The 20,545-nt window shown below is 33.9% G+C and overlaps 1 protein-coding gene across 3 annotated transcripts in view; it reads right to left on the reverse strand.

Moving 5' to 3' along the window:
- LOC143246525 (rifampicin phosphotransferase-like) overlaps window positions 1–20,545 on the reverse strand; it is an 86,212-nt gene that overhangs the window by 41,269 nt on the left and 24,398 nt on the right. For all 3 annotated transcript variants that reach the window (XR_013026022.1, XM_076493385.1, XM_076493386.1), the window contains 9 exons: window positions 19,407–19,459; window positions 14,408–14,526; window positions 11,982–12,132; window positions 10,436–10,565; window positions 8,721–8,827; window positions 7,263–7,301; window positions 6,800–6,927; window positions 5,108–5,178; window positions 1,845–1,909 (listed from right to left, as the gene is read on the reverse strand). Coding sequence is in view for 2 of the 3 variants with exons in the window: in XM_076493385.1 (XP_076349500.1) it covers window positions 1,845–1,909; window positions 5,108–5,178; window positions 6,800–6,927; window positions 7,263–7,301; window positions 8,721–8,827; window positions 10,436–10,565; window positions 11,982–12,132; window positions 14,408–14,526; window positions 19,407–19,459 (863 nt within the window). In the remaining variant the exon portion in view is untranslated. The remainder of the gene's footprint in view (window positions 1–1,844; window positions 1,910–5,107; window positions 5,179–6,799; window positions 6,928–7,262; window positions 7,302–8,720; window positions 8,828–10,435; window positions 10,566–11,981; window positions 12,133–14,407; window positions 14,527–19,406; window positions 19,460–20,545) is intronic.

Below are 20,545 nucleotides of genomic sequence, written 5' to 3' on the forward strand. Positions count from 1 at the left end.
CAATACAGAAAACAAAAAGCCAGTAATGATTTTTAGATTAAAAAGTACCAAGATGGAATGGATACTATTGTCCAAGTACTAAGATTCTCCTAAGCTGAAAGAAAGATAAATAGATGGCAAATTTGCTGTTTCTTTACAACATATTAGACCCACATGTTTTTAATTCATCGATTCATCTTGACCTCTGTTAGCATAAAGAAAAATCAATAGGTAATGGTTTTTTGTTCATATGAGGAGGTAATTCAGCCTAACTGGGCAAACGATGACCAAGTGTAACAAAATCGGACACCAACTGGCAATGGAAACTCTTTACTAGTTCTACCCTCTCAGTCGAAGATACGTTAAAACAATAGGGATCAAACCCAAATATTTGATAATACTATAGTAGTCCAAGAGTTGATAGTGGCTGCAGTCGATGTTCTGCCCTTTCTTTTGCTTATCAGTTTAAAGTAGGGGACGGATATACACCCATAACCTTTGTATAGTTTGTACAAAATTCTGAAACATAAAATCTTGCTCTTGAGGAATGAACAGAAAATCAAAGACAAAGGTGAAACAGAATAAATAATTTTATGTCGAGTTCATGATACTATTTGAGTGTAGTTATCAATGTATCAATAGTTTTCAAACTATTGTCATATTCTATTTTTCAAATCAAAATTGTTAAACTTTTTGATGTTAGATATTATTTTATGCAACCGTATCACTTATATGCACAGATAAAAAATATTTAGAAATTATAAATAGTGTGATTCTTTTATATGTAAATGGGTGGGGTCACTTTGGACTCCATCATATGAATACAATCGATAATTTAAGGGCTAATGAGCACTAATAACATTGAGCTGAAACTTAAATTTAAACAAATGAGTTTAGTCAGTCCATATTTATAAATTCGGACTACACTAGCTACAACAATTTTAACTAGAAATATTACATCAGTGAAATTTAACCAATCATAATCATCAACATCATTCTTCCACTCGATTCCATCTAGGAACATAGGGACGCAATTACTTGCGGTTTCATAAACAGGTATTTAAGTGAGTAGGTTGTTAGCCCACTGCACCGAGCCGTCCCTAATTTAGCAGTGTAAGACTAGAAGAAAGGCGGCTGGTCATCACCACTTACCGCCAACTCTTGGGCTACTCTTTAACCAACGAATTGTTTGTTTGGGATTGATCGTCACTTCATAACGCCTCCACAGCTGAAGGGGCGAGCATGTTTGGTGTGACGGGGATTTGAACCCGCGACCCTCAGATTACGAGTCGAGCTCCCTAACCACCTGGTGCCGGGCTCTCCCTCTGGAAACGAAGCTAACAGAGTATGGTTTCACTGAGATAAGGATTCTAGTCATATTTCCTGTTTAATTGTCACATACCTCAAGAGATGAAAAATGAAACTGGCATACTAGTTAGTATGACTAACTAGTCAAGTCACCAAATAAAGAGTCTATGTACATTTGTAGTGAGGAGTGATGTGTTTTGGACATAATAGCCTTGCGACAGAATCTTTTGCAATTAAAATATGCTGTAGGACTGTTCATAAGATGCACAGTCGTCAGATTGAGCATGATTGTACATGGTGACAATGCAGTAATGCGGTGGGTTTCCAAATCACTTTAATATAACATACCCAACCCTCTGTAATACCGTTAACTTCATTTAGCAAACGTTTCAGTTGTACGTTTCTAAGCAATATTTTTTGATACATCCAGTGATTATCAATCCAAAAGAAAAAAAACTGTAGCTTAAAAATCGTATTATACTCCTGAATAACCGGCCTTTCAGTATTTAACATAATACCTTGGAACTATATTGATATGTTTCTAAACAGCGACATACCTCCTGTATTGTACAACGTTAAATGCCACAGACGATGCCCAGCACTGGATTATTGAAGACCATATCTATGTTAGAAAAATAAAATCGAAACAATGTGCAATTTTAAAGTATCGTATCGATAAATATTCAATAAAAGTGATAATCTTTAGAGTTAGGAGTTATCCATACAAATGTTTGATATATTTATATACACAAAAGTGATATAGAAACAAGACAGTATACACATTACAGAGCCTAACTTTTTAAAAAGAAAAATATTTTATTAAAACTATGCTTTGTAACATATATAAAACACAAAATCTACGTTGTTTGTCCGCTGTGCTCACTGCGCAAGTTGCATTTCTTAGACGTGGGGTGAAAGACAGAAATTGATATATTATATATTATATATATTGATATATATCGTTGATATAAGCGTCTATCGTCTACCAGGCAAAATCGGTATTTCAAAATATAGATTACACGAATAAATTCGTGTTATTATAGCCCTACTTAGTAATAAATCATTAACTATACGTCTACTAATACTTCATATTTAACCTCACACACAGAAGTAATATATGCAAAATCAGAACCTCGTTGTTAAAAAAAAAACAAAAAAACGAAGAGTAGGCTTAGCCTATAAAATAAAATTATGCCGTCAGGCACAAGATAGACTATGAGATAAAAGTAAGGCTTAAATTATAATATTCATCGTGCACAATGAGATTAAAGTAATTATAACTGGTAGAGCGTATGAAAAAGGAAGAAGGTGAGTTGAACCTGAAAATTGTTTATTACAAGTAGAATAAACAGGCATACTTAGTTACAAATTATTAATTATACATCTACCAATCCTTACATATATTTAACTTCACACACAAAAGAAATGTATGCAGCATCAAAATACTGCGTTTGAAAAATTAAACAATAGGTGTAGCTTATTGAATAAAATTATGTGTACCATAAAATAGACTACATGAAAAGGGTAAGGCCTACATTCTAATAATCATCAGGTAAAATGAGATTAAATTTATGTTAACAAATGTATTTTATTCAACTGTTTTTCTGTGTGGTTTGATAATTGGAAGTGGATTTTTCTTTATTTTGATGCATTATAAGGTACTATATTGCATTTTGTTTGAATTATATTTCATACATCAATATCATAATGTAAGTACGGTATCATTTCAAAATGTATTAATTTTACACTAAAACAAATTCAACATAATATTAACTATATATTTACACGTGAAATCTTAATATTTGAGGACGGATAACGGGGATGGAGGGAATAGAGTTAGGCTTACGTATTCTCAAGACGGCTGGTATGGGTATCAAAACTTTAATTAAAATAAAGTACAGAACAACGTTTCGACCTTCGTAAGTCATCTTCAGCCGTCTTGAGAAGACATTTTTACTTCAAGTACGTTTCTCACCATCACAAGAGTTATTCCTATTCTATTAGGCTAAAAAGTGTACTGATAAGTGTATAAGATAATCTAAATATTCCCCACAAAGGCCTATTTATCCTTGCCGATGAAGGAAAAAAAACCAAAACACATCGTTTACAAGGATTTAAAACAGGTTGAAGTATATTTTAAAAGATCAAACCTATAGTATTTTTTGTTTGTTTATTTTCATAAATTCACAGAATATTTTTCCTATCGAAATATGGAACAGGAAAACAGAGAGTTTGTTTGTTTGGGATTTCGAGCAAAGCTACACGATGGCTATCTATGCCAGCCGTCCCTAATTTTGCAGTGTAAGACTAGAGCAGTGGTTCTCAACCAGGGGTGCGAGAGAGCATTCCAGGAGGTGCGAAATAACATTTGTTTTGACCACCTTCACCTTTATTCTTAAATAAATAATTACTGTGAGGGGTGCAAGAACATATTAAAATTTTTAGGGGTGCGGGGCATAAAAAAGGTTTGGAACCACTGGACTAGAGGGAAGGCAGCTAGTCATCACCACCCACAGCCAATTCTTGGGCTACTCTTTTACCAATGAATAGTAGTATTGACCGTCACATTATAACGTCCCCACGGCTAAAACAGCGAGCATGTTTGTTGTGAGGGGTTCGAGTGCCTTCACCACTTGGCCGGGCTGGATTGTCGAATAGGCACGGTGCTTAGTTATGGCCAACAAAACATTCTTAGTTGGCTCAAAAATAAGAAAAGGAAACTGCTAAACCAATCTTAATAATTTGCTTTGATTGAATTACTTTAAAAACTGTCCTTTTCATTAAAGTACATGTATAAATGTAGAAGTACATATACAAATACTTATTTTTTGATTAAATCTTTAGCCAACATACAGGTGTAACGTGTCTTATGACGAGTCGAACGCCGGGAAACAGAGGTAGTTTCCCCACCCCACCCCACCTGAAAACCTGAGCAACGCTGCTAGTCATCAATATTTTAATTTCTTTACCTGAAAGATAATATTTTTTGTTAGGATAATTTGTGATTCTCGATATTACCAGTAAAAATCATTGTGGGTGATACAAATAAACAAGAAACTATTTAAGCAGAGTATTAAATATAGAACTAACACAGAGTCTGGTTACGAGGATTTATTATGTTACTTATATTTAATTAAGTAAAGCAATTTAATTTGGTAAAGACTAATTTTGATTTTTTAACATAGACTTTGTCGAATTTCAGAAATAGGTGATTTACATAAAATCTCCTGTGAATGTTTATTGAAGTCTTGCGCGTTGTTACTTGCCGTTATGATGTGGTTATGATTATTACAAATTATGAACTAGAATCTCTGTGACATATACATTGATAAACACAATAATATATAGATAAGACAAAATCATTGTAGATTTACCGAACTTAGTAGTTCGCTGAGTTCTACAACAGAATAACTACACTGGTTGTGCTCGAACACAATTCTAAAAAGGTAAAAAATCAAGGTTTGGTTAATAAACATCTATGAAAATCGTAACATTTCTTTAAAAACAAAATTCTTGGTTTTCATATTGAATGAAACTTATTGGTGATGGTGAAAAAAAATGAGTGAAATTCGTAAAATAAAAACTTTTTTACTCATTTCAATATCCAAGTTTAATATATTGTTTTAAATGTGATATATATATACCTGTGTAAACCTCGTGTAACATTTTAAATACTAAGTTTCAAACGTTTGTGTACTAAGACACATAACTTTATCAGAAATCTATAAAGGCTGCTCGAAATTCTAAAATTTCCTCGAACTTGTCGAAGTATAAATTCAAATAAAATGTTCTTCTTCTAAAATAAATCATGTAACCTTACTTTTTCAGGTCCTTTAACTCCAAGAATTGTCTTCATCTGCCCAGCTGCAGAGGTTTCGGAGCTATCTTCGCCTGTCAAAACATTTAATCGCGGAAATTAGATACATTTCAGACATTCAACGTATCATCTACTTTTTCAAATCAATTTGATAACATCTACTTATAAGAGAAACATAACACGATATGTTACGTCTGAAATTTCACTGATCTGCCTTCAAGTAAAAGTGTTGAGCACTCTTTGACGGAACCACAAAACTTTAAGTCTAAGCTCGCTAACAACATGATGATATTAACTTGAACTGCAAGTCAAAAAGAATACCAAACTGTAGTATCATTGTTGTACAAAGTTTTGTATATATATATATATTATTTTTTCTATATTACGCTAAAGCATAAGACGAGGAACTTTATTTAATAAAACAAAGAACAAATGAACAGTCGATATCCATAAAAGATTTAAAAGGTAACAATACAAACACAACACAAATGTACAATTTAATGTTAACAGATTTTTTCTAAGTTCTGAAACTTGTGTAATCCAAAGCTTCAGGTTATTTCATTTATTTCTGAAATTGACATACGAACTTTGAAATTTTCAATCTGCACACATGATTTTCATCTGAGAAAGCGTAGTTTCAGTTATTTAAATCGTAGAATAATTGTTAAAACAATTTAAAACTTTTTATTATATAAGATGTACTAGGTTAAAAGGAAATGTGTTTTATGAACGTTTATTTACTAGTTTAAAAAGGAAACATTTTGTTGTTTTATGGCTTGTTTGTTTGGAATTTCGCACAAAGCAACTCGAGAGCTATCTGCGCTAGCCGTCTCTAATTTAGCAGTGTAAGACTAGAGGAAAGGCAGCTTGTCATCACTACCCACCGCCAATTCTTGGGCTACTCTTTTACCAACGAAGAGTGAGATTGCCAAAACGTTATAACGCCCCCACGGCTGAAAGGGCGAGCATGTTTGGTGTGTTGTTTTATGAATTTTTATTCAGTAGTTTAAAATGAAACAATTTATTCTTTTATAAATATTTACTTAATTGTCTTTTTAAAATTTTTGAACTTCATTGTTGATTTTTAAACTAAAGTAATAAACGTCATTGTTGACACAGTTTGACTTATAAACACTTGATTGTTAGTTGTTAAGCCTAAAGCTACATAATACATTAACTTTTCTCTGCTTATTACTAGCATCTGAAAACCGGTGTAACTCAATGACTAGTGATGAGTCGTATAGAAAATTGAGCCTCGTGTTTTTTTCCCTCTAGACATTTAGGATTCTAATAGTAAGAGAGAAAACTTGGTATAAATGTACATACATATAACAACCGAATTTGCTTTTTATACAAAACATGGAAGAGTACAGTTATAGTTATAAACTTCCAATATCTTATGACTATGTTATATCACTGTTTTTAATGTATGGATACTCACTGGTAAATCTGAGATAGAGCTTTATACCCGTTCGAAAGATATTCTATATAATCTCTAGTCAAAAAGAAAAAAACGCCTACAACTTACAATTTATAGTTTTACAACCAATATTACTATTAACATGTTGATATATGGCCATGCTGCTAAGAAAGTGCACCTTTCTTTGTTTCGTGAACATAAAAATATGACACAGGTTGCTAGTATTGATGAAATGCATTTACTGTGTAACTGCACGTTGAAGTTCCCACACTTACAGACATCTGAGGAACGAACTGCAAGGTATAGTTCATTAAGACGTCTCCGGAAAGTCCTTTCTGAAACTTTAGTAATTTCGTCTTTCAGATCCTGTGCGATATCGGTGTTGAGGAATTCGGTTACAGCACTTTCATAACGACAGAAACAAATATTGATAAATTAGTGATGTTTGAAGTTAAAGTAAGTTATTTTAACTGCTCATAAATAACTACACAGTCTCAGAAGTTATGTTTTGATAGTCTTAAAAATAAACAACTGGCCATTAGTAATTAAAACAATAAGTATACTAATGCCAAGAAAATACAGTCAAGTATTCCGTTTATGACTCAAACGAACAAAGGATCATGGTCTGTGAAACGAGATCTTTTATAAGTTGAGATATTTTATTCCATATAATAGGAAAATTACACACGCCATATGCAACTGTTAATGTTCGTAGAAAATGCGCAGTTTCTGACTTACCTGGCACATGCTTTTCTCAATATTTCATTATCTTGAGAACTGAAACAAAACAAAGCATATTCAGTACTAAATCAACTATGGGAAGTAAACTGACCTTACTAATAACACACGTATTTGTTGTCATCACAAGTATGTATAACTTCAATTAACAGTGTATTTATTTATTACTAATTTTGTATAGGTGACGAGCAGTCTGGTATTCTTAGGTTAATACAATGAAGAGAATGATATTAGTCATTAGTATTCATTCAGGTTAATACAGATTGTCCTTCCAAACTTGTGTGATACTACACTCAGCATGCTTTGCGAAGGACCTCAGTGAGGCTTAAGGAATTAGGTATTAGATCATACAAAACCTATAAGAAAAAACAACCTAAGCAACTCAAGAGTGTTGGCCCGGCATGGCCAGGTGGGTTAAGTTTAGTGGTATAATAACAATCATGCAACCGGTTTTGAAATGATGTCCGACTATTGGTTTGGAGAAGTTTTGTCTGTTTGTCGTTAAGAACAAAATTATACAATAAGCTACTTGTGCTGTGTTTTCTGCGGCTATCGAAACCCGATTTTTACCGTTATAAGCTCTCAGAACTTATCACTGAGCCACCTAGTGGTAGGTCGGGAAAAGAAAAAAAATAACAATGCGACTGTAAATCTTCTAATTAGATGATATAGTTAGAACCGGATTATTGAAATTTGGTGTAAGATCTAACTGTAAAATGTCTGGAAACCTAAAAAAATCTCTGGTCATAAACGTACGTGTTCTAAGGACCATGCAGAAGGTCTTGGGTTATCAGACCGATATTGTGATATGGCAGAACAATGCTCCTTATCACAAGACCTTGGACTAAACGCTAGTGTTGATTAAGGACTGTCCTCCACATGGTTCTGTTATAATTATACTTAAGGGCTTATAACGTTAAACTATCTGTGTTCGTTATCTACATTGCACACAATTCAAAATATATGTATGATGCTACATAATAGACTATCTTTGCTCTTCCCACCACAGGTATCGAAACACGGTTTGTCGCGTTATAAGTCTGCAAATATTCCGCTGTGCCACTAGGGGCGCACACAGCTCAAACAAAGCTCACCTTATAATTAAGAACTTCGTTCTGTCCGAGGCTTTAACAAATTATTAAAACAATACATACTATCAATGTATAATAAAAATGGATAATGTTCGATAATAAAAATAAAATATATATGAGGCTTTATTCCAAATGAATTTGTCATTATCAGCTATTTGATTTAAAAAATGTTTAGACGTCTGCCAAAAAAAAAAGAGAGCAAAATTTGAACATAAGCTATGAATAAGTTCTAAAAAACTCAATTTCAGATCTTTGCATCATGGTTAAAACGTTATTTCTATAGCCTCTACAGGTAAAGTATCACAACAGAATATTGATAAAGTTCATAGATAAAATTAGTTTGGAAAAGAAAGTGGATCTAAACTACCTGATAGCTTTTCGTATATCATCAATACACTGACTTAAAATCGGATGGTTCGCTAAGTGACGATTGTATGCGGCAGTAGATAAGATAAAACCTTTAGGAACCTGGAACTAAATATAAAATACAAAATTAAGCAATTTCTTAATACACAATTCCCTGCAGAAATTCAAGTAGACAAAATTGTATCCATTAAACAATCTCAAAAATGTAGTTTAAATATAAACTTTATTATACAATCTCCTGGTGGACCTATGATAAGTTTACCGACCCTGTTTGTTTATTTGAATTTCGCGAAAGGCTAGCCGTCCCTAATTTTGCAGTGTAAGACTAGAGGGGATGCAATAAGTCATCGCCACCCACCGCGAACGAATAGTGAGATTGACCATATCATTATAACGCCCCCACGGCTAAAATGGCGAGCATGTTTGGCGTGACGGGGATTCGAACCCGCGACCCTCAGATTACGAGTCGAGTGTGTTATCCGCCTGGCTATGCCGGGCCTACGCACTCAGAACTCCAAAATTTCTGGGTTCAATTTCCCTCCGTGTAGTATGTACAGCTAGTCCATTCTGTAGCTTTGCACTAAAAAGATAGAAAACAATTTATTAAACAAACCCTTGAGTGATATATAATATCGTTTTAGATGTACTGTACCTCAATAAATCGAAAAATTGTTATCCGACGGTGTTCCATTTCTTAACAGTTTTCTATATAATATTCCGAGCATACCATAATCTGCTAGTTAGGCACTCGACTTGCACTGTGAGAGATAGGTGTTCGAGTCCCGATTGGGTCAGTGAAATGCTACGCTCATTCGTTGATAAAAGAATAGCTCGAAAGTTGGCGCTGAGTAATGTTGATTACCGGTGTTAAATTTGAGACGACATAGTGAGAGGAGTCAGCATTTTATTTCATTTTTTTCAGGCGGCAATGTACTTACAGACATTTATAGCTAATCATCACTTGTATATTTCCATCATGATGTTTAAGGTCCACCACTTGGTAATGCTAAAATTTACTATTGACCACTGAAATTTTAAGGATATCGGATAAAGGGCGAGTGAAACTAATCGGTGAGGGTTCAAGAATATTGTTCAAAAGTAAAAAATATGTGTGCACCAGAATCCTGTTGAATCACCACTGTGTTTAATACAGTTTACCAAACCGCTATAAAAATTAATTAATTAAACAGACAAAAAAACTTTTAATTATTATACATGCTACTCAACCAATTGTAATTCACTTATTAATTTTTGCATTTTCAGTTTGTCTTAATGTAACTTTACAACGATAATGTTCTAGAAATTAAACAGATTTCGAGAGGTCGATAACAATAAAGTTATCTTTTTAAATAACCAACAAACTACTCGTTCAACATAAAACATATCGAAGTTTTTATTATTCAAGAAAGTGCTTCAATTGGGGCATCTCCATCTAGTATGAAATATAAGAACTATTTCGAAAGCCTTGGATACTTTTTTCTTTTTCGGTGTCGTTGAACAATAGTAGACAGAGTTTGTTACAAAACTAATGAGAGTTGGTAGAATATTTTACTTATGCGGTACAATGTATAGTAGGCATTCACACCTCTTTAAAGATCTGGACCACCACCCTTTAGTTGCCATTATTCGATTTTACAAAAACCACAATTAAGGTTTTGGTTTTAGTTTCAAACAATAACGGCAATATATTTTACAATACAGACTTGAAACACTAACCTTCGAGCAATTTTTTCCAAGCTGAGTCAAACATGCTACCGACGTTCCCTTTCCTCCTGCCACTGAAACGTTTTGACACACCTTATCTGACAGATCTATCACAAAGAAGTTTTCTTGCTCTGAATAACATCTGGAAATAAACAAAATGGTGAAAGTAGCAGAACAATTGAAAGAAAAAACTTCTATACTTGCTCTTATTTCAAAGATCCAGAAGTAGCATACTTATCAGCGTGCTGAATCGAGAGCTGAAGGTCTAAGGTTCACGACGCGCTCAAGCTAAATAGGTCTTTCACTTTTAGCTATGAGTGTGGCCCGGCATGGCCACGTGGTTAAGGCAGTCGACTTGTAATCCGAGGATCGCGGGTTCGAATCCTCGTCACACCAAACATGCTCACCCTACCAGCAGTGGGGGCGTTATAATGTTACGGTCAATACCACTATTCCTTGGTAGAAGAGTAGCCCAAGAGTTGGCTGTGGGTGGTGATGACTAGCTCCCTTCTCTCTAGTCTTACACTGCTAAATTAGGGACGGCTAGCGCAGATAGCCCTCTTATAGCTATGCGTGAAATTCAAAACAAACCAAATATTAAATAGACACACATAGCATTGGGCTATTAGTGTGTCCACCAAGGAGATTCGAGCCCCTGGTTTTGGCTTTGTAAACTCACAAAATTACCACTGTTTCACCGGGGAACAAAAATGACGATAAGATAAAATACAGTAAGTCTATCTATCGCATCACAGGTTTATTATAGAAAACTTTTAGAGGAGGATTCGAACTGAAACTCGAACAACTGGCAGTGTTTTTAAACTTTCCATATTTTGCGTTGTTGTCTTTCTGAGCTGACCCGGTATGGCCAAGCGTGTTAAGACGTGCGACTCGCAATCTGAGGGTTGCGGGTTCGCATCCCCGTCGCGCCAAACATGCTCGCCCTTTCAGCCGTGGGGGCGTTATAATGTGACGGTCAATCCCACTATTCGTTGGTAAAAGAGAAGTCCAAGAGTTGGCGGCGGTGGGTGGTGATGACTAGCTGCCTTCCCTTTAGTCTTACACTGCTAAATTAGGGACGGCTAGCACAGATAGCCCTCAAGTAGCTTTGTGCGAAATTGAAAAAACAAACAAAAAAACAAACAGTCTTTCTGATATCCGAAAAAAACGTCTAGAATGTTCTACGTAAAAAGAAAAGTACTACGATAATAATATTGTTTACATTTGAGATAAATTTATCTCTGTATGTATACAAGAAATTAAGCCTTTTTTTAAATGATGAAACGTATTTTCATTCGACTTTTATTTCTAAAGTCCGCCATATTTTATGTTTTCGATGCTGAAATGTTCTTCTCTAACTATTAATCTATTTTAGTTATCAACAAAGTAACATAAAAAACAAACAAACAACTCTAGAAACATTTTTTTTGCTTGTTGTTTCTCTTCTTGGCGTTTCGTTTCTATTAAAAGAAAAAGTTCTGAAATTCTAGAAACGTTACTCGAAATCCATCTTTTGGTCAATTAAAGAAATAAAATCACAAACATACACGCGCCATACCTTTGTCCAAGCTGCACGATTCCTTGACCGGTTTGACCATCTAGTAACAATTCTGCTGATCTTAAAAACTGGCAATATTCCCACTGAGAACCATTGAATTCCTTAAGACTTTCATTTCCTAGTTTCACTTTTATCTGGTATCGTTTTCCACCTGAAAGTGACAAAGGATAATCTAATAAAAAGCACTTTTTGATTTATTTTGTGTATCAACTTCTTTCTTGACGAATACGCACTTAATAACATAACATCAAGTTTCACACAGTAATAATAACCTACTAATATATATTAATTTTGGAGCATCTAACATCTTAACTCAGAAAACACTGGAATAAAAATTACGTTTCAAAGTACATTACGTACTATGGCCAGGTGAGTTAAGGCGTTCGACTCGTTACCTGAGAGTTACGGCTTCGAATCCCCATTCCACCAAACATGCTCGCCCTTTCCGCCGTGGGGTGTTATAATGTGATGGTCAATCCCACTATTCGTTAGTAAAAGAGTAGCCCAAGAGTAGGCGTTAGATGGAGATGACTAGCTGCTTCCCCTCTAGTCTTACATTGCTAAATTAGGGACAGCTAGTGCAGATAGCCCTCGTGTTGCTTTGCGCGAAAATCAAAAAACAAACAAACTTCAGACTATCTAGCTAGAAATAACTATCGACCATTAAGTAAAAATATGATTACACTATGTCACAAAATTTTTACTTTTTTGTGTTTTTTCCCAATTGCTTATGCCTAAAATAAACGGAAAAGACCTATTTTTCACTTCAAACGTTGCTTTTGTGACATGGGTAATGAAATTTTCAAATTTACCAATTTTACAGAAAGAACATTCCAGGTAGATTCAGTGCTGAAAAGGTGATAGAGAATTTTCTCGAACTTACAAGAATTTTCAAGAACTTTCTAGAATGTTGTAGAACTTACGAGAAATTTCAAGAACCTTTTAGAATTTTCTAGAACTTTCCATGGTAATATATCTACAGAAGCTGACCCCTTACCACCTCAGTTTAGTTGTAGCTGCCTAAGTGAACACATAAACTTATCTGATTTTATCAGAGATGGCGTCAAGAAGCTGCAAGTATTCTCTAGACGCATTCTGCTAAAATGTGTAAAGCCTACAAGGCATATTTCGGCATGCCTGTCGGGAATCAAGACAAATTCTGGGCACCTCATTTTACCTGCGAGCACTGCAAAAAACTCTAGAAGGTAAGACGGACAATTTTTTTCTTAAATAGTAAGATTTTATATCATACAAATTTTAGACCTTTTAAAATTTAAATATCTTTTAATTTATTTTTTTTAATTTCCAATAGTATAGAAAAAATATCACATATAAAATATTTTGCATGAACCTTTTACACATTAGTTGTGGATGAAATAAATTTATTCTTCATAATAATAATTTTATTTTGCTCTTTTGCAGGATGGTACAGAGGGGAAAAGAGAGCCATGAAGTTCGTTATTCCAAGAATTTGGCGTGAACCCGCTGACCACTCAAGCAATTGCTACTTCTTAATGGTGGACTCTTCTAAACGTCAGGCTGGCAAGAATGCATCTGCTATCATGTATCAGGACCTTCCGTCATCCATCACCCCAGTACTACACTGCCCTGAGCTCCCTGTACCCACTCCGCCAGAGAGAAAGCAGCCATCTCGAAAAACTACTCACTTCTAAACATTTGTGTTCATTTTTGTATTACTTTAGTATAAATACATGTAAATATTGATTCATATGTTGAAACAAGGCCTTATGTAAGTGAAAATGCGTAAATTTGCCCGTTTTTACATAGAAAATAGGTTAATTTCTAAATTTCATTATCCAGGTCACAAAAGCAAAGTTTGAAGGAAATAATGACCATTTTCTGTACTTTTATAACATAAGTAATTAAGAAATAACACATACTATCAAGGAACAAAATTTGTGTTACATAGTGTAATTTAATTCATGTTCGCACTATTCTAGAATTAGTTAAGTTTAATTAAAAACATTTTCTTATAGAACTGTCTAATACAAGATTACAAAAAAAACGCATTATATTATATCTTATCCCTGGTTATAATAGTAAGCAATAACAACGTATAAACATTTGCTCGTGTTACTAGCGAAACATATTGTTCGTAACTTAATGTTGTCAGGCCTGGCATGGCCAAGCGCGTAAGGCGTGCGACTCGTAATCCGAGGGTCGCGGGTTCGCGCCCGCGTCGCGCTAAACATGCTCGCCCTCCCAGCCGTGGGAGTGTATAATGTTACGGTCAATCCCACTATTCGTTGGTAAAAGAGTAGCCCAATAGTTGGCGGTGGGTGGTGATGACTAGCTGCCTTCCCTCTAGTCTTACACTGCTAAATTAGGGACGGCTAGCACAAATAGCCCTCGAGTAGCTTTGTGCGAAATTCCTAAACAAACAAACAAACTTAATGTTGTCTTACCTGCACAGCAGTTAACAACCCACTGTTGACTGAACTTAACAGACGATGGAAGAGAAAGATCACAATCTTGTAGAGGGCAGATTTCTCGATTTGGAAGTACAATATAGCCGCAGTGAATACTGTGACATTAGAAAAATATCAAAACCTATCATTTTAAAAGTTTCACTATAACGTTTAATAAAGCTGTGCGTTTCTAATGTATGTAATATAATTCACACATATTCTAATAGATTCTAGAACAGTACATTATTTTGTGAGATAATTATTAAAACTTTTTTATCACTTATTAACAATCACGTTGTTTTATTCAGGTTGATAAAATTTCTAAACTTTTCTCGTAATAAAACTAAATAACTTATATCAGCATGACCCAGCTATTAAAGGTGTTGGCATATATACTCTACTCACCTTGTTAAACTATGAAACTAACAATAAAATGTAATTAATCGTGCAGAAATGAATAAGGAAATTGGACTTTTGATGGATAACTTTGTACTTTATTTTTATGTAATTTAATTCCAATATTTCATTCTGCTTTGTATGCTATGATACGTAAACCTCTGCTTTCTAAAAACCTGATGTGATATGAGAGCCCTTGGCGGTTTACGACAACCTTCTGTGAAATGTAAATCTCTTCTAGTTTCTTACAACATTCTGTGAAATGTAAGCCCTTGGTGACTTTCGAAAACATTGTGTGAAATGTAAGCCCCTGCTAGTTTCTGATATTTTGTGAAATATAAAGTTTTTATGGTTTCTAACAACCTACTGTAAAATGAAAGCCCCGCACGGTTTCTGACAGAAAAGCGTACAATGGAAACCCTAGGTGTTTTTTAAAGACCTTCCAGACGAATAAAAAGAAACTGAAGTTTTATAATAGCTTTTGTAATATATATATTACCTAGTTTTAGGTTTTGACTTAAATCGGATTAATTTTTACACTGTAGTTTTGGTAATGTAATAATAATTTGATTTTATTCCATAGTATAGTTTTGTACTTGCTTAGACAGTTTTATTTGTTCAAGTATTTTACTATTTCTGCTACGTTGGCTGAGGATCCTGTTTTTGGTGGATAATGAACTGTACTTTATGTTTTATTCCATCATTTACGTATGGCATCTCTTGTTTTCTTTTTGTTTCTTTAATACAAGTTTGTTTCAAACACGTTTTCCACGTCGTCATTTCTTGATCTTGTTTGTTAAAATGTCATAACAAACAAATATGTAACGTAAGTGTTGTGGTCATCATTTGAGTACAAATGTTTTTGTGTCTTTTTGTTTCAAACCTACAATCCCTATCTGTTTTGTTTCTTTAAAATATTTACTACCAGTTAGTTCTCTTCTTACTATCTCTCTCAACCTCCTACATGTCTCCATTATAATAATATTCATAACTAGTTATCTCTGTTCCAACTATCTATCTCAGCCTCCTACTTGTCGCCAGCATTATAATATTTACTATTAGTTACTTGTGTTCCAACTGTCTCCCTCAGCCTTCTACTTATCTCCAGTATTATAATATTTACTATTAGTTATTTCTGTTCCAACTATCTCTCTCAACCTCCTACTTGTCTCCAGTATTATAATATTTACTATCAGTTATTGTTCCAACTATCTCTCTCAGCCCTCTACTTGTCTCTAGTATTGTAATATTTACTATCAGTTATTTCTGTTCCAACTGTCTCCCTCAGCCTTCTACTTATCTCCAGTATTATAATATTTACTATTAGTTATTTCTGTTCCAACTATCTCTCTCAACCTCCTACTTGTCTCCAGTATTATAATATTTACTATCAGTTATTGTTCCAACTATCTCTCTCAGCCTTCTACTTGTCTCTAGTATTATAATATTTACTATTAGTTATTTCTGTTCCAACTATCTCTCTCAGCCTCCTACTTGTCTCCAGTATTATAATATTTACTATTAGTTATTTCTGTTCCAACTATCTCTCTCAGCCTCCTACTTGTCTCCAGTATTATAATATTTACTATCAATTATTTCTGTTCCAACTGTCTCCCTCAGCCTCCTACTTGTCTCTAGTATTATAATATTTACTATCAATTATTTCTGTTCCAACTGTCTCCCTCAGCCTCCTACTTGTCTCCAGTATTATAATATTTACTATCAATTATTTCTGTTCCAACTGTCTCCCTCAGCCTTCTACTTATTTCCAGTATTATAATATTTACTATTAGTTATTTCTGTTCCAACTATCTCTCTCAGCCTCCTACTTGTCTCCAGTATTATAATATTTACTATCAATTATTTCTGTTCCAACTATCTCTCTCAGCCTCCTACTTGTCTCCAGTATTATAATATTTACTATCAGTTATTGTTCCAACAATCTCTCTCAGCCTTCTACTTGTCTCTAGTATTATAATATTTACTATTAGTTATTTCTGTTCCAACTATCTCTCTCAGCCTTCTCCAGTGTTATAATATTTACTATTACTTATTTCTGTTCCAACTATTTCTCTTAGCTTCCTACTTGTCTACAGTATTGTAATATTTACTATTAGTTATTTCTGTTCCAACTATCTCTCTCAACATCCTACTTGTCTCCAGTATTATAATATTTACTATCAGTTATTGTTCCAACTATCTCTCTTAGCTTCCTACTTGTCTACAGTATTGTAATATTTACTATTAGTTATTTCTGTTCCAACTATCTCTCTCAACCTCCTACTTGTCTCCAGTATTATAATATTTACTATCAGTTATTGTTCCAACTATCTCTCTCAGCCTACTACTTGTCTCTAGTATTGTAATATTTACTATCAGTTATTTCTGTTCCAACTATCTCTCTCAGCCTCCTACTTCTCTCCAGTATTATAATATTTACTATCAATTATTTCTGTTCCAACTGTCTCCCTCAGCCTTCTACGTATCTCCAGTATTATAATATTTACTATCAGTTATTTCTCTTCCAACTATCTCTCTCAGCCTCCTACTTGTCTCCAGTATTATAATATTTACTATCAATTATTTTCTCTTCCAACTATCTCTCTCAGCCTCCTACTTGTCTCCAGTATTATAATATTTACTATCAGTTATTGTTCCAACAATCTCTCTCAGCCTTCTACTTGTCTCTAGTATTATAATATTTACTATTAGTTATTTCTGTTCCAACTATCTCTCTCAGCCTCCTACTTGTCTCTAGTATTATAATATTTACTATTAGTTATTTCTGTTCCAACTGTCTCCCTCAGCCTTCTACGTATCTCCAGTATTATAATATTTACTATCAGTTATTTCTGTTCCAACTATCTCTCTCAGCCTTCTCCAGTGTTATAATATTTACTATTACTTATTTCTGTTCCAACTATTTCTCTTAGCTTCCTACTTGTCTCCAGTATTGTAATATTTACTATTAGTTATTTCTGTTCCAACTATCTCTCTAAGCCTCCTACTTGTGTCCAATATTATAATGTTTACTATTAGTTATTTCTGTTCCAACTATCTCTCTAAGCCTCGTACTTGTCTCCAGTATTATAATATTTACTATCAGTTATTTCTGTTCCAACTATCTCTCTCAGCCTGCTTCTTGTCTGTGGTATTATAATATTTACTATTAGTTATTTCTGTTCCAACTGTCTCCCTCAGCCTTCTACGTATCTCCAGTATTATAATATTTACTATCAGTTATTTCTGTTCCAACTATCTCTCTCAGCCTTCTCCAGTGTTATAATATTTACTATTACTTATTTCTGTTCCAACTATTTCTCTTAGCTTCCTACTTGTCTCCAGTATTGTAATATTTACTATTAGTTATTTCTGTTCCAACTATCTCTCTAAGCCTCCTACTTGTGTCCAATATTATAATGTTTACTATTAGTTATTTCTGTTCCAACTATCTCTCTAAGCCTCGTACTTGTCTCCAGTATTATAATATTTACTATCAGTTATTTCTGTTCCAACTATCTCTCTCAGCCTCCGAGTTGTAGCCAGTGATAAAATATTGATAACTTGTTATTTCTATTCCAACTATCTCTTTTAGCCTCTTACTTGTCGCCAGTGTTATAATATTTATAACTATTTATTTCTGTTCGAACTACCTCTCTCAGCCTTATCCAGTATTATATTTACTATTAGTTATTACTGTTCCAACTATCTCTCTCAGCCTTTTACTTGTCTCCAATATTATAATATTTACTATTAGTTATTTCTGTTCCAACTATCTCTCTTATTTTCTAACTTGTTGCCAGTGTTATAATATTTATAACTAGTTACTTCCCTTCAAACAATCTCTCTCAGCCTTCTACTTCTCGCCATTGCTACAAGTTATACTGACGTGTATTTTTAATTTTAGTAAATAGTTATTTACTCAAGGTTTTTGCTAAAAATGAACAATAGGAATATGAGGCTACAGTCGGCTCAGCCTAGGATAATAATTTTGCACAATGATAATTTACTGTGCTAAACTTTGTTTTTTTATATCGAGCCTTGAATTGTTAACGAAAGTAATACACGGCGTTAAGATTGAATGATCTTACCACTGCTTTGTGGTTTTATCTTCAAAGTCTGTGAACCAATACGAAATACTATCATTATATGTGAACCAGTAAGAATTGTTAGATCTATAAGAACTCCAGTAAGATCAAGATGTAAACAAAAAAGTGAAAATAAAAAGATATATTTATGTGAAAGTACAGCGGAAATATTTATTTGTCTGTGTAAAATATTTTAGCTTTTGACACAACTTAATGTAAGAATTTTTTTCGTGATAGTACGTTTGTTAAGTTTGCTTAGTTTCTAAATATTGTTTAGTTTGAACTTCTACACTTGTTATTGTAGCTTCATGATTTCATTTTTGATTTAATCTAATTTTTAGATGAACTTTTTTCTCATCTTTCTTACTTTATTCACGTCACATCATATCCAGTTTTTTACGTTAATGACGTGTATTATATGAATTGAGTTTGTTAGATATGTTTAACTGCGAGTTTAGTTACACAAGTCACTTGCTTTGTAATAATTGTAACGAATGAAAGAGAGTACTTACTGAGTAGATAGTCCGGGTATCGGGAGAAGGCTTACATTTAACATCATACCATCCTGTAGAACGAAAAGAATGGATAGTGTAAAAGTACATATTTAATATATTCAGAACCGAATGTTACTGGTTTCGTGCTAACTTGGTGATGGTAACGGATGTGATCCTAGTAACTGTTTCTTAGCAACATTACATTAAAAATTGATAACCTTTCTTAAATATAAGCCCGGCATGGCCAAGCGTGTTAAGGCGCGCGATTCGTAATCTGAGGGTCGCGGGTTCGCATCCCAGTCGCGCCAAACATGCTCGCCCCTTCAGCCGTGGGGGCGTTATAATGAAACGGTCAATCCCACTATTCGTTGGTAAAAGAGTAGCCCAAGAGTTGGCGGTGGGTGGTGATGACTAGCTGCCTTCCCTCTAGTCTTACACTGCTAAATTAGGGACGGCTAGCACAGATAGCCCTCGAGTAGCTTTGTGCGAAATTCAAAAACAAACAAAAAAAAAAAACATTCTTAAATACACGTTTTGCTCAACTGATCTACGCACATTTAAAATTGAAACAAGAATTGCACTTCTGAGTCCAGTGTAGCCATAATGACCTTCTTTCGTTAATGACTTACGTGTTCGGTATTGAACATGGGACTACCCTCGTACGTAAGACTCGTATTGTACCAACTGAACTAAACACTTTCTACCGCTATAGTAAGTTAGTTTTAAATAATTATAGCTACTAAAACTGCGTAAGTACGTTTTTCATATCATAAATAAGTACTTTCTTCGGTAGTTTTAAAAAATAGTACTTTGAATAACAGCCAAATGGATGATTAAGATGAAAAGGACAATCTCAAACTATCTCTACTAATCTCAAACTATCACTACTAATCTCAAACTATCTCTACTAATCTCAAACTATCACTACTAATCTCAAACTATCACTACTAATCTCAAACTATCTCTACTAATCTCAAACTATCACTACTAATCTCAAACTATCTCTACTAATCTCAAACTATCACTACTAATCTCAAACTATCTCTACTAATCTCAAACTATCTCTACTAATCTCAAACTATCTCTACTAATCTCAAACTATCACTACTAATCTCAAACTATCTCTACTAATCTCAAACTATCTCTACTAATCTCAA

The sequence above is a fragment of the Tachypleus tridentatus genome, chromosome 3 (genome assembly GCF_004210375.1).
Source record: "Tachypleus tridentatus isolate NWPU-2018 chromosome 3, ASM421037v1, whole genome shotgun sequence".
In the NCBI taxonomy this organism is placed as follows: domain Eukaryota; kingdom Metazoa; phylum Arthropoda; class Merostomata; order Xiphosura; family Limulidae; genus Tachypleus; species Tachypleus tridentatus.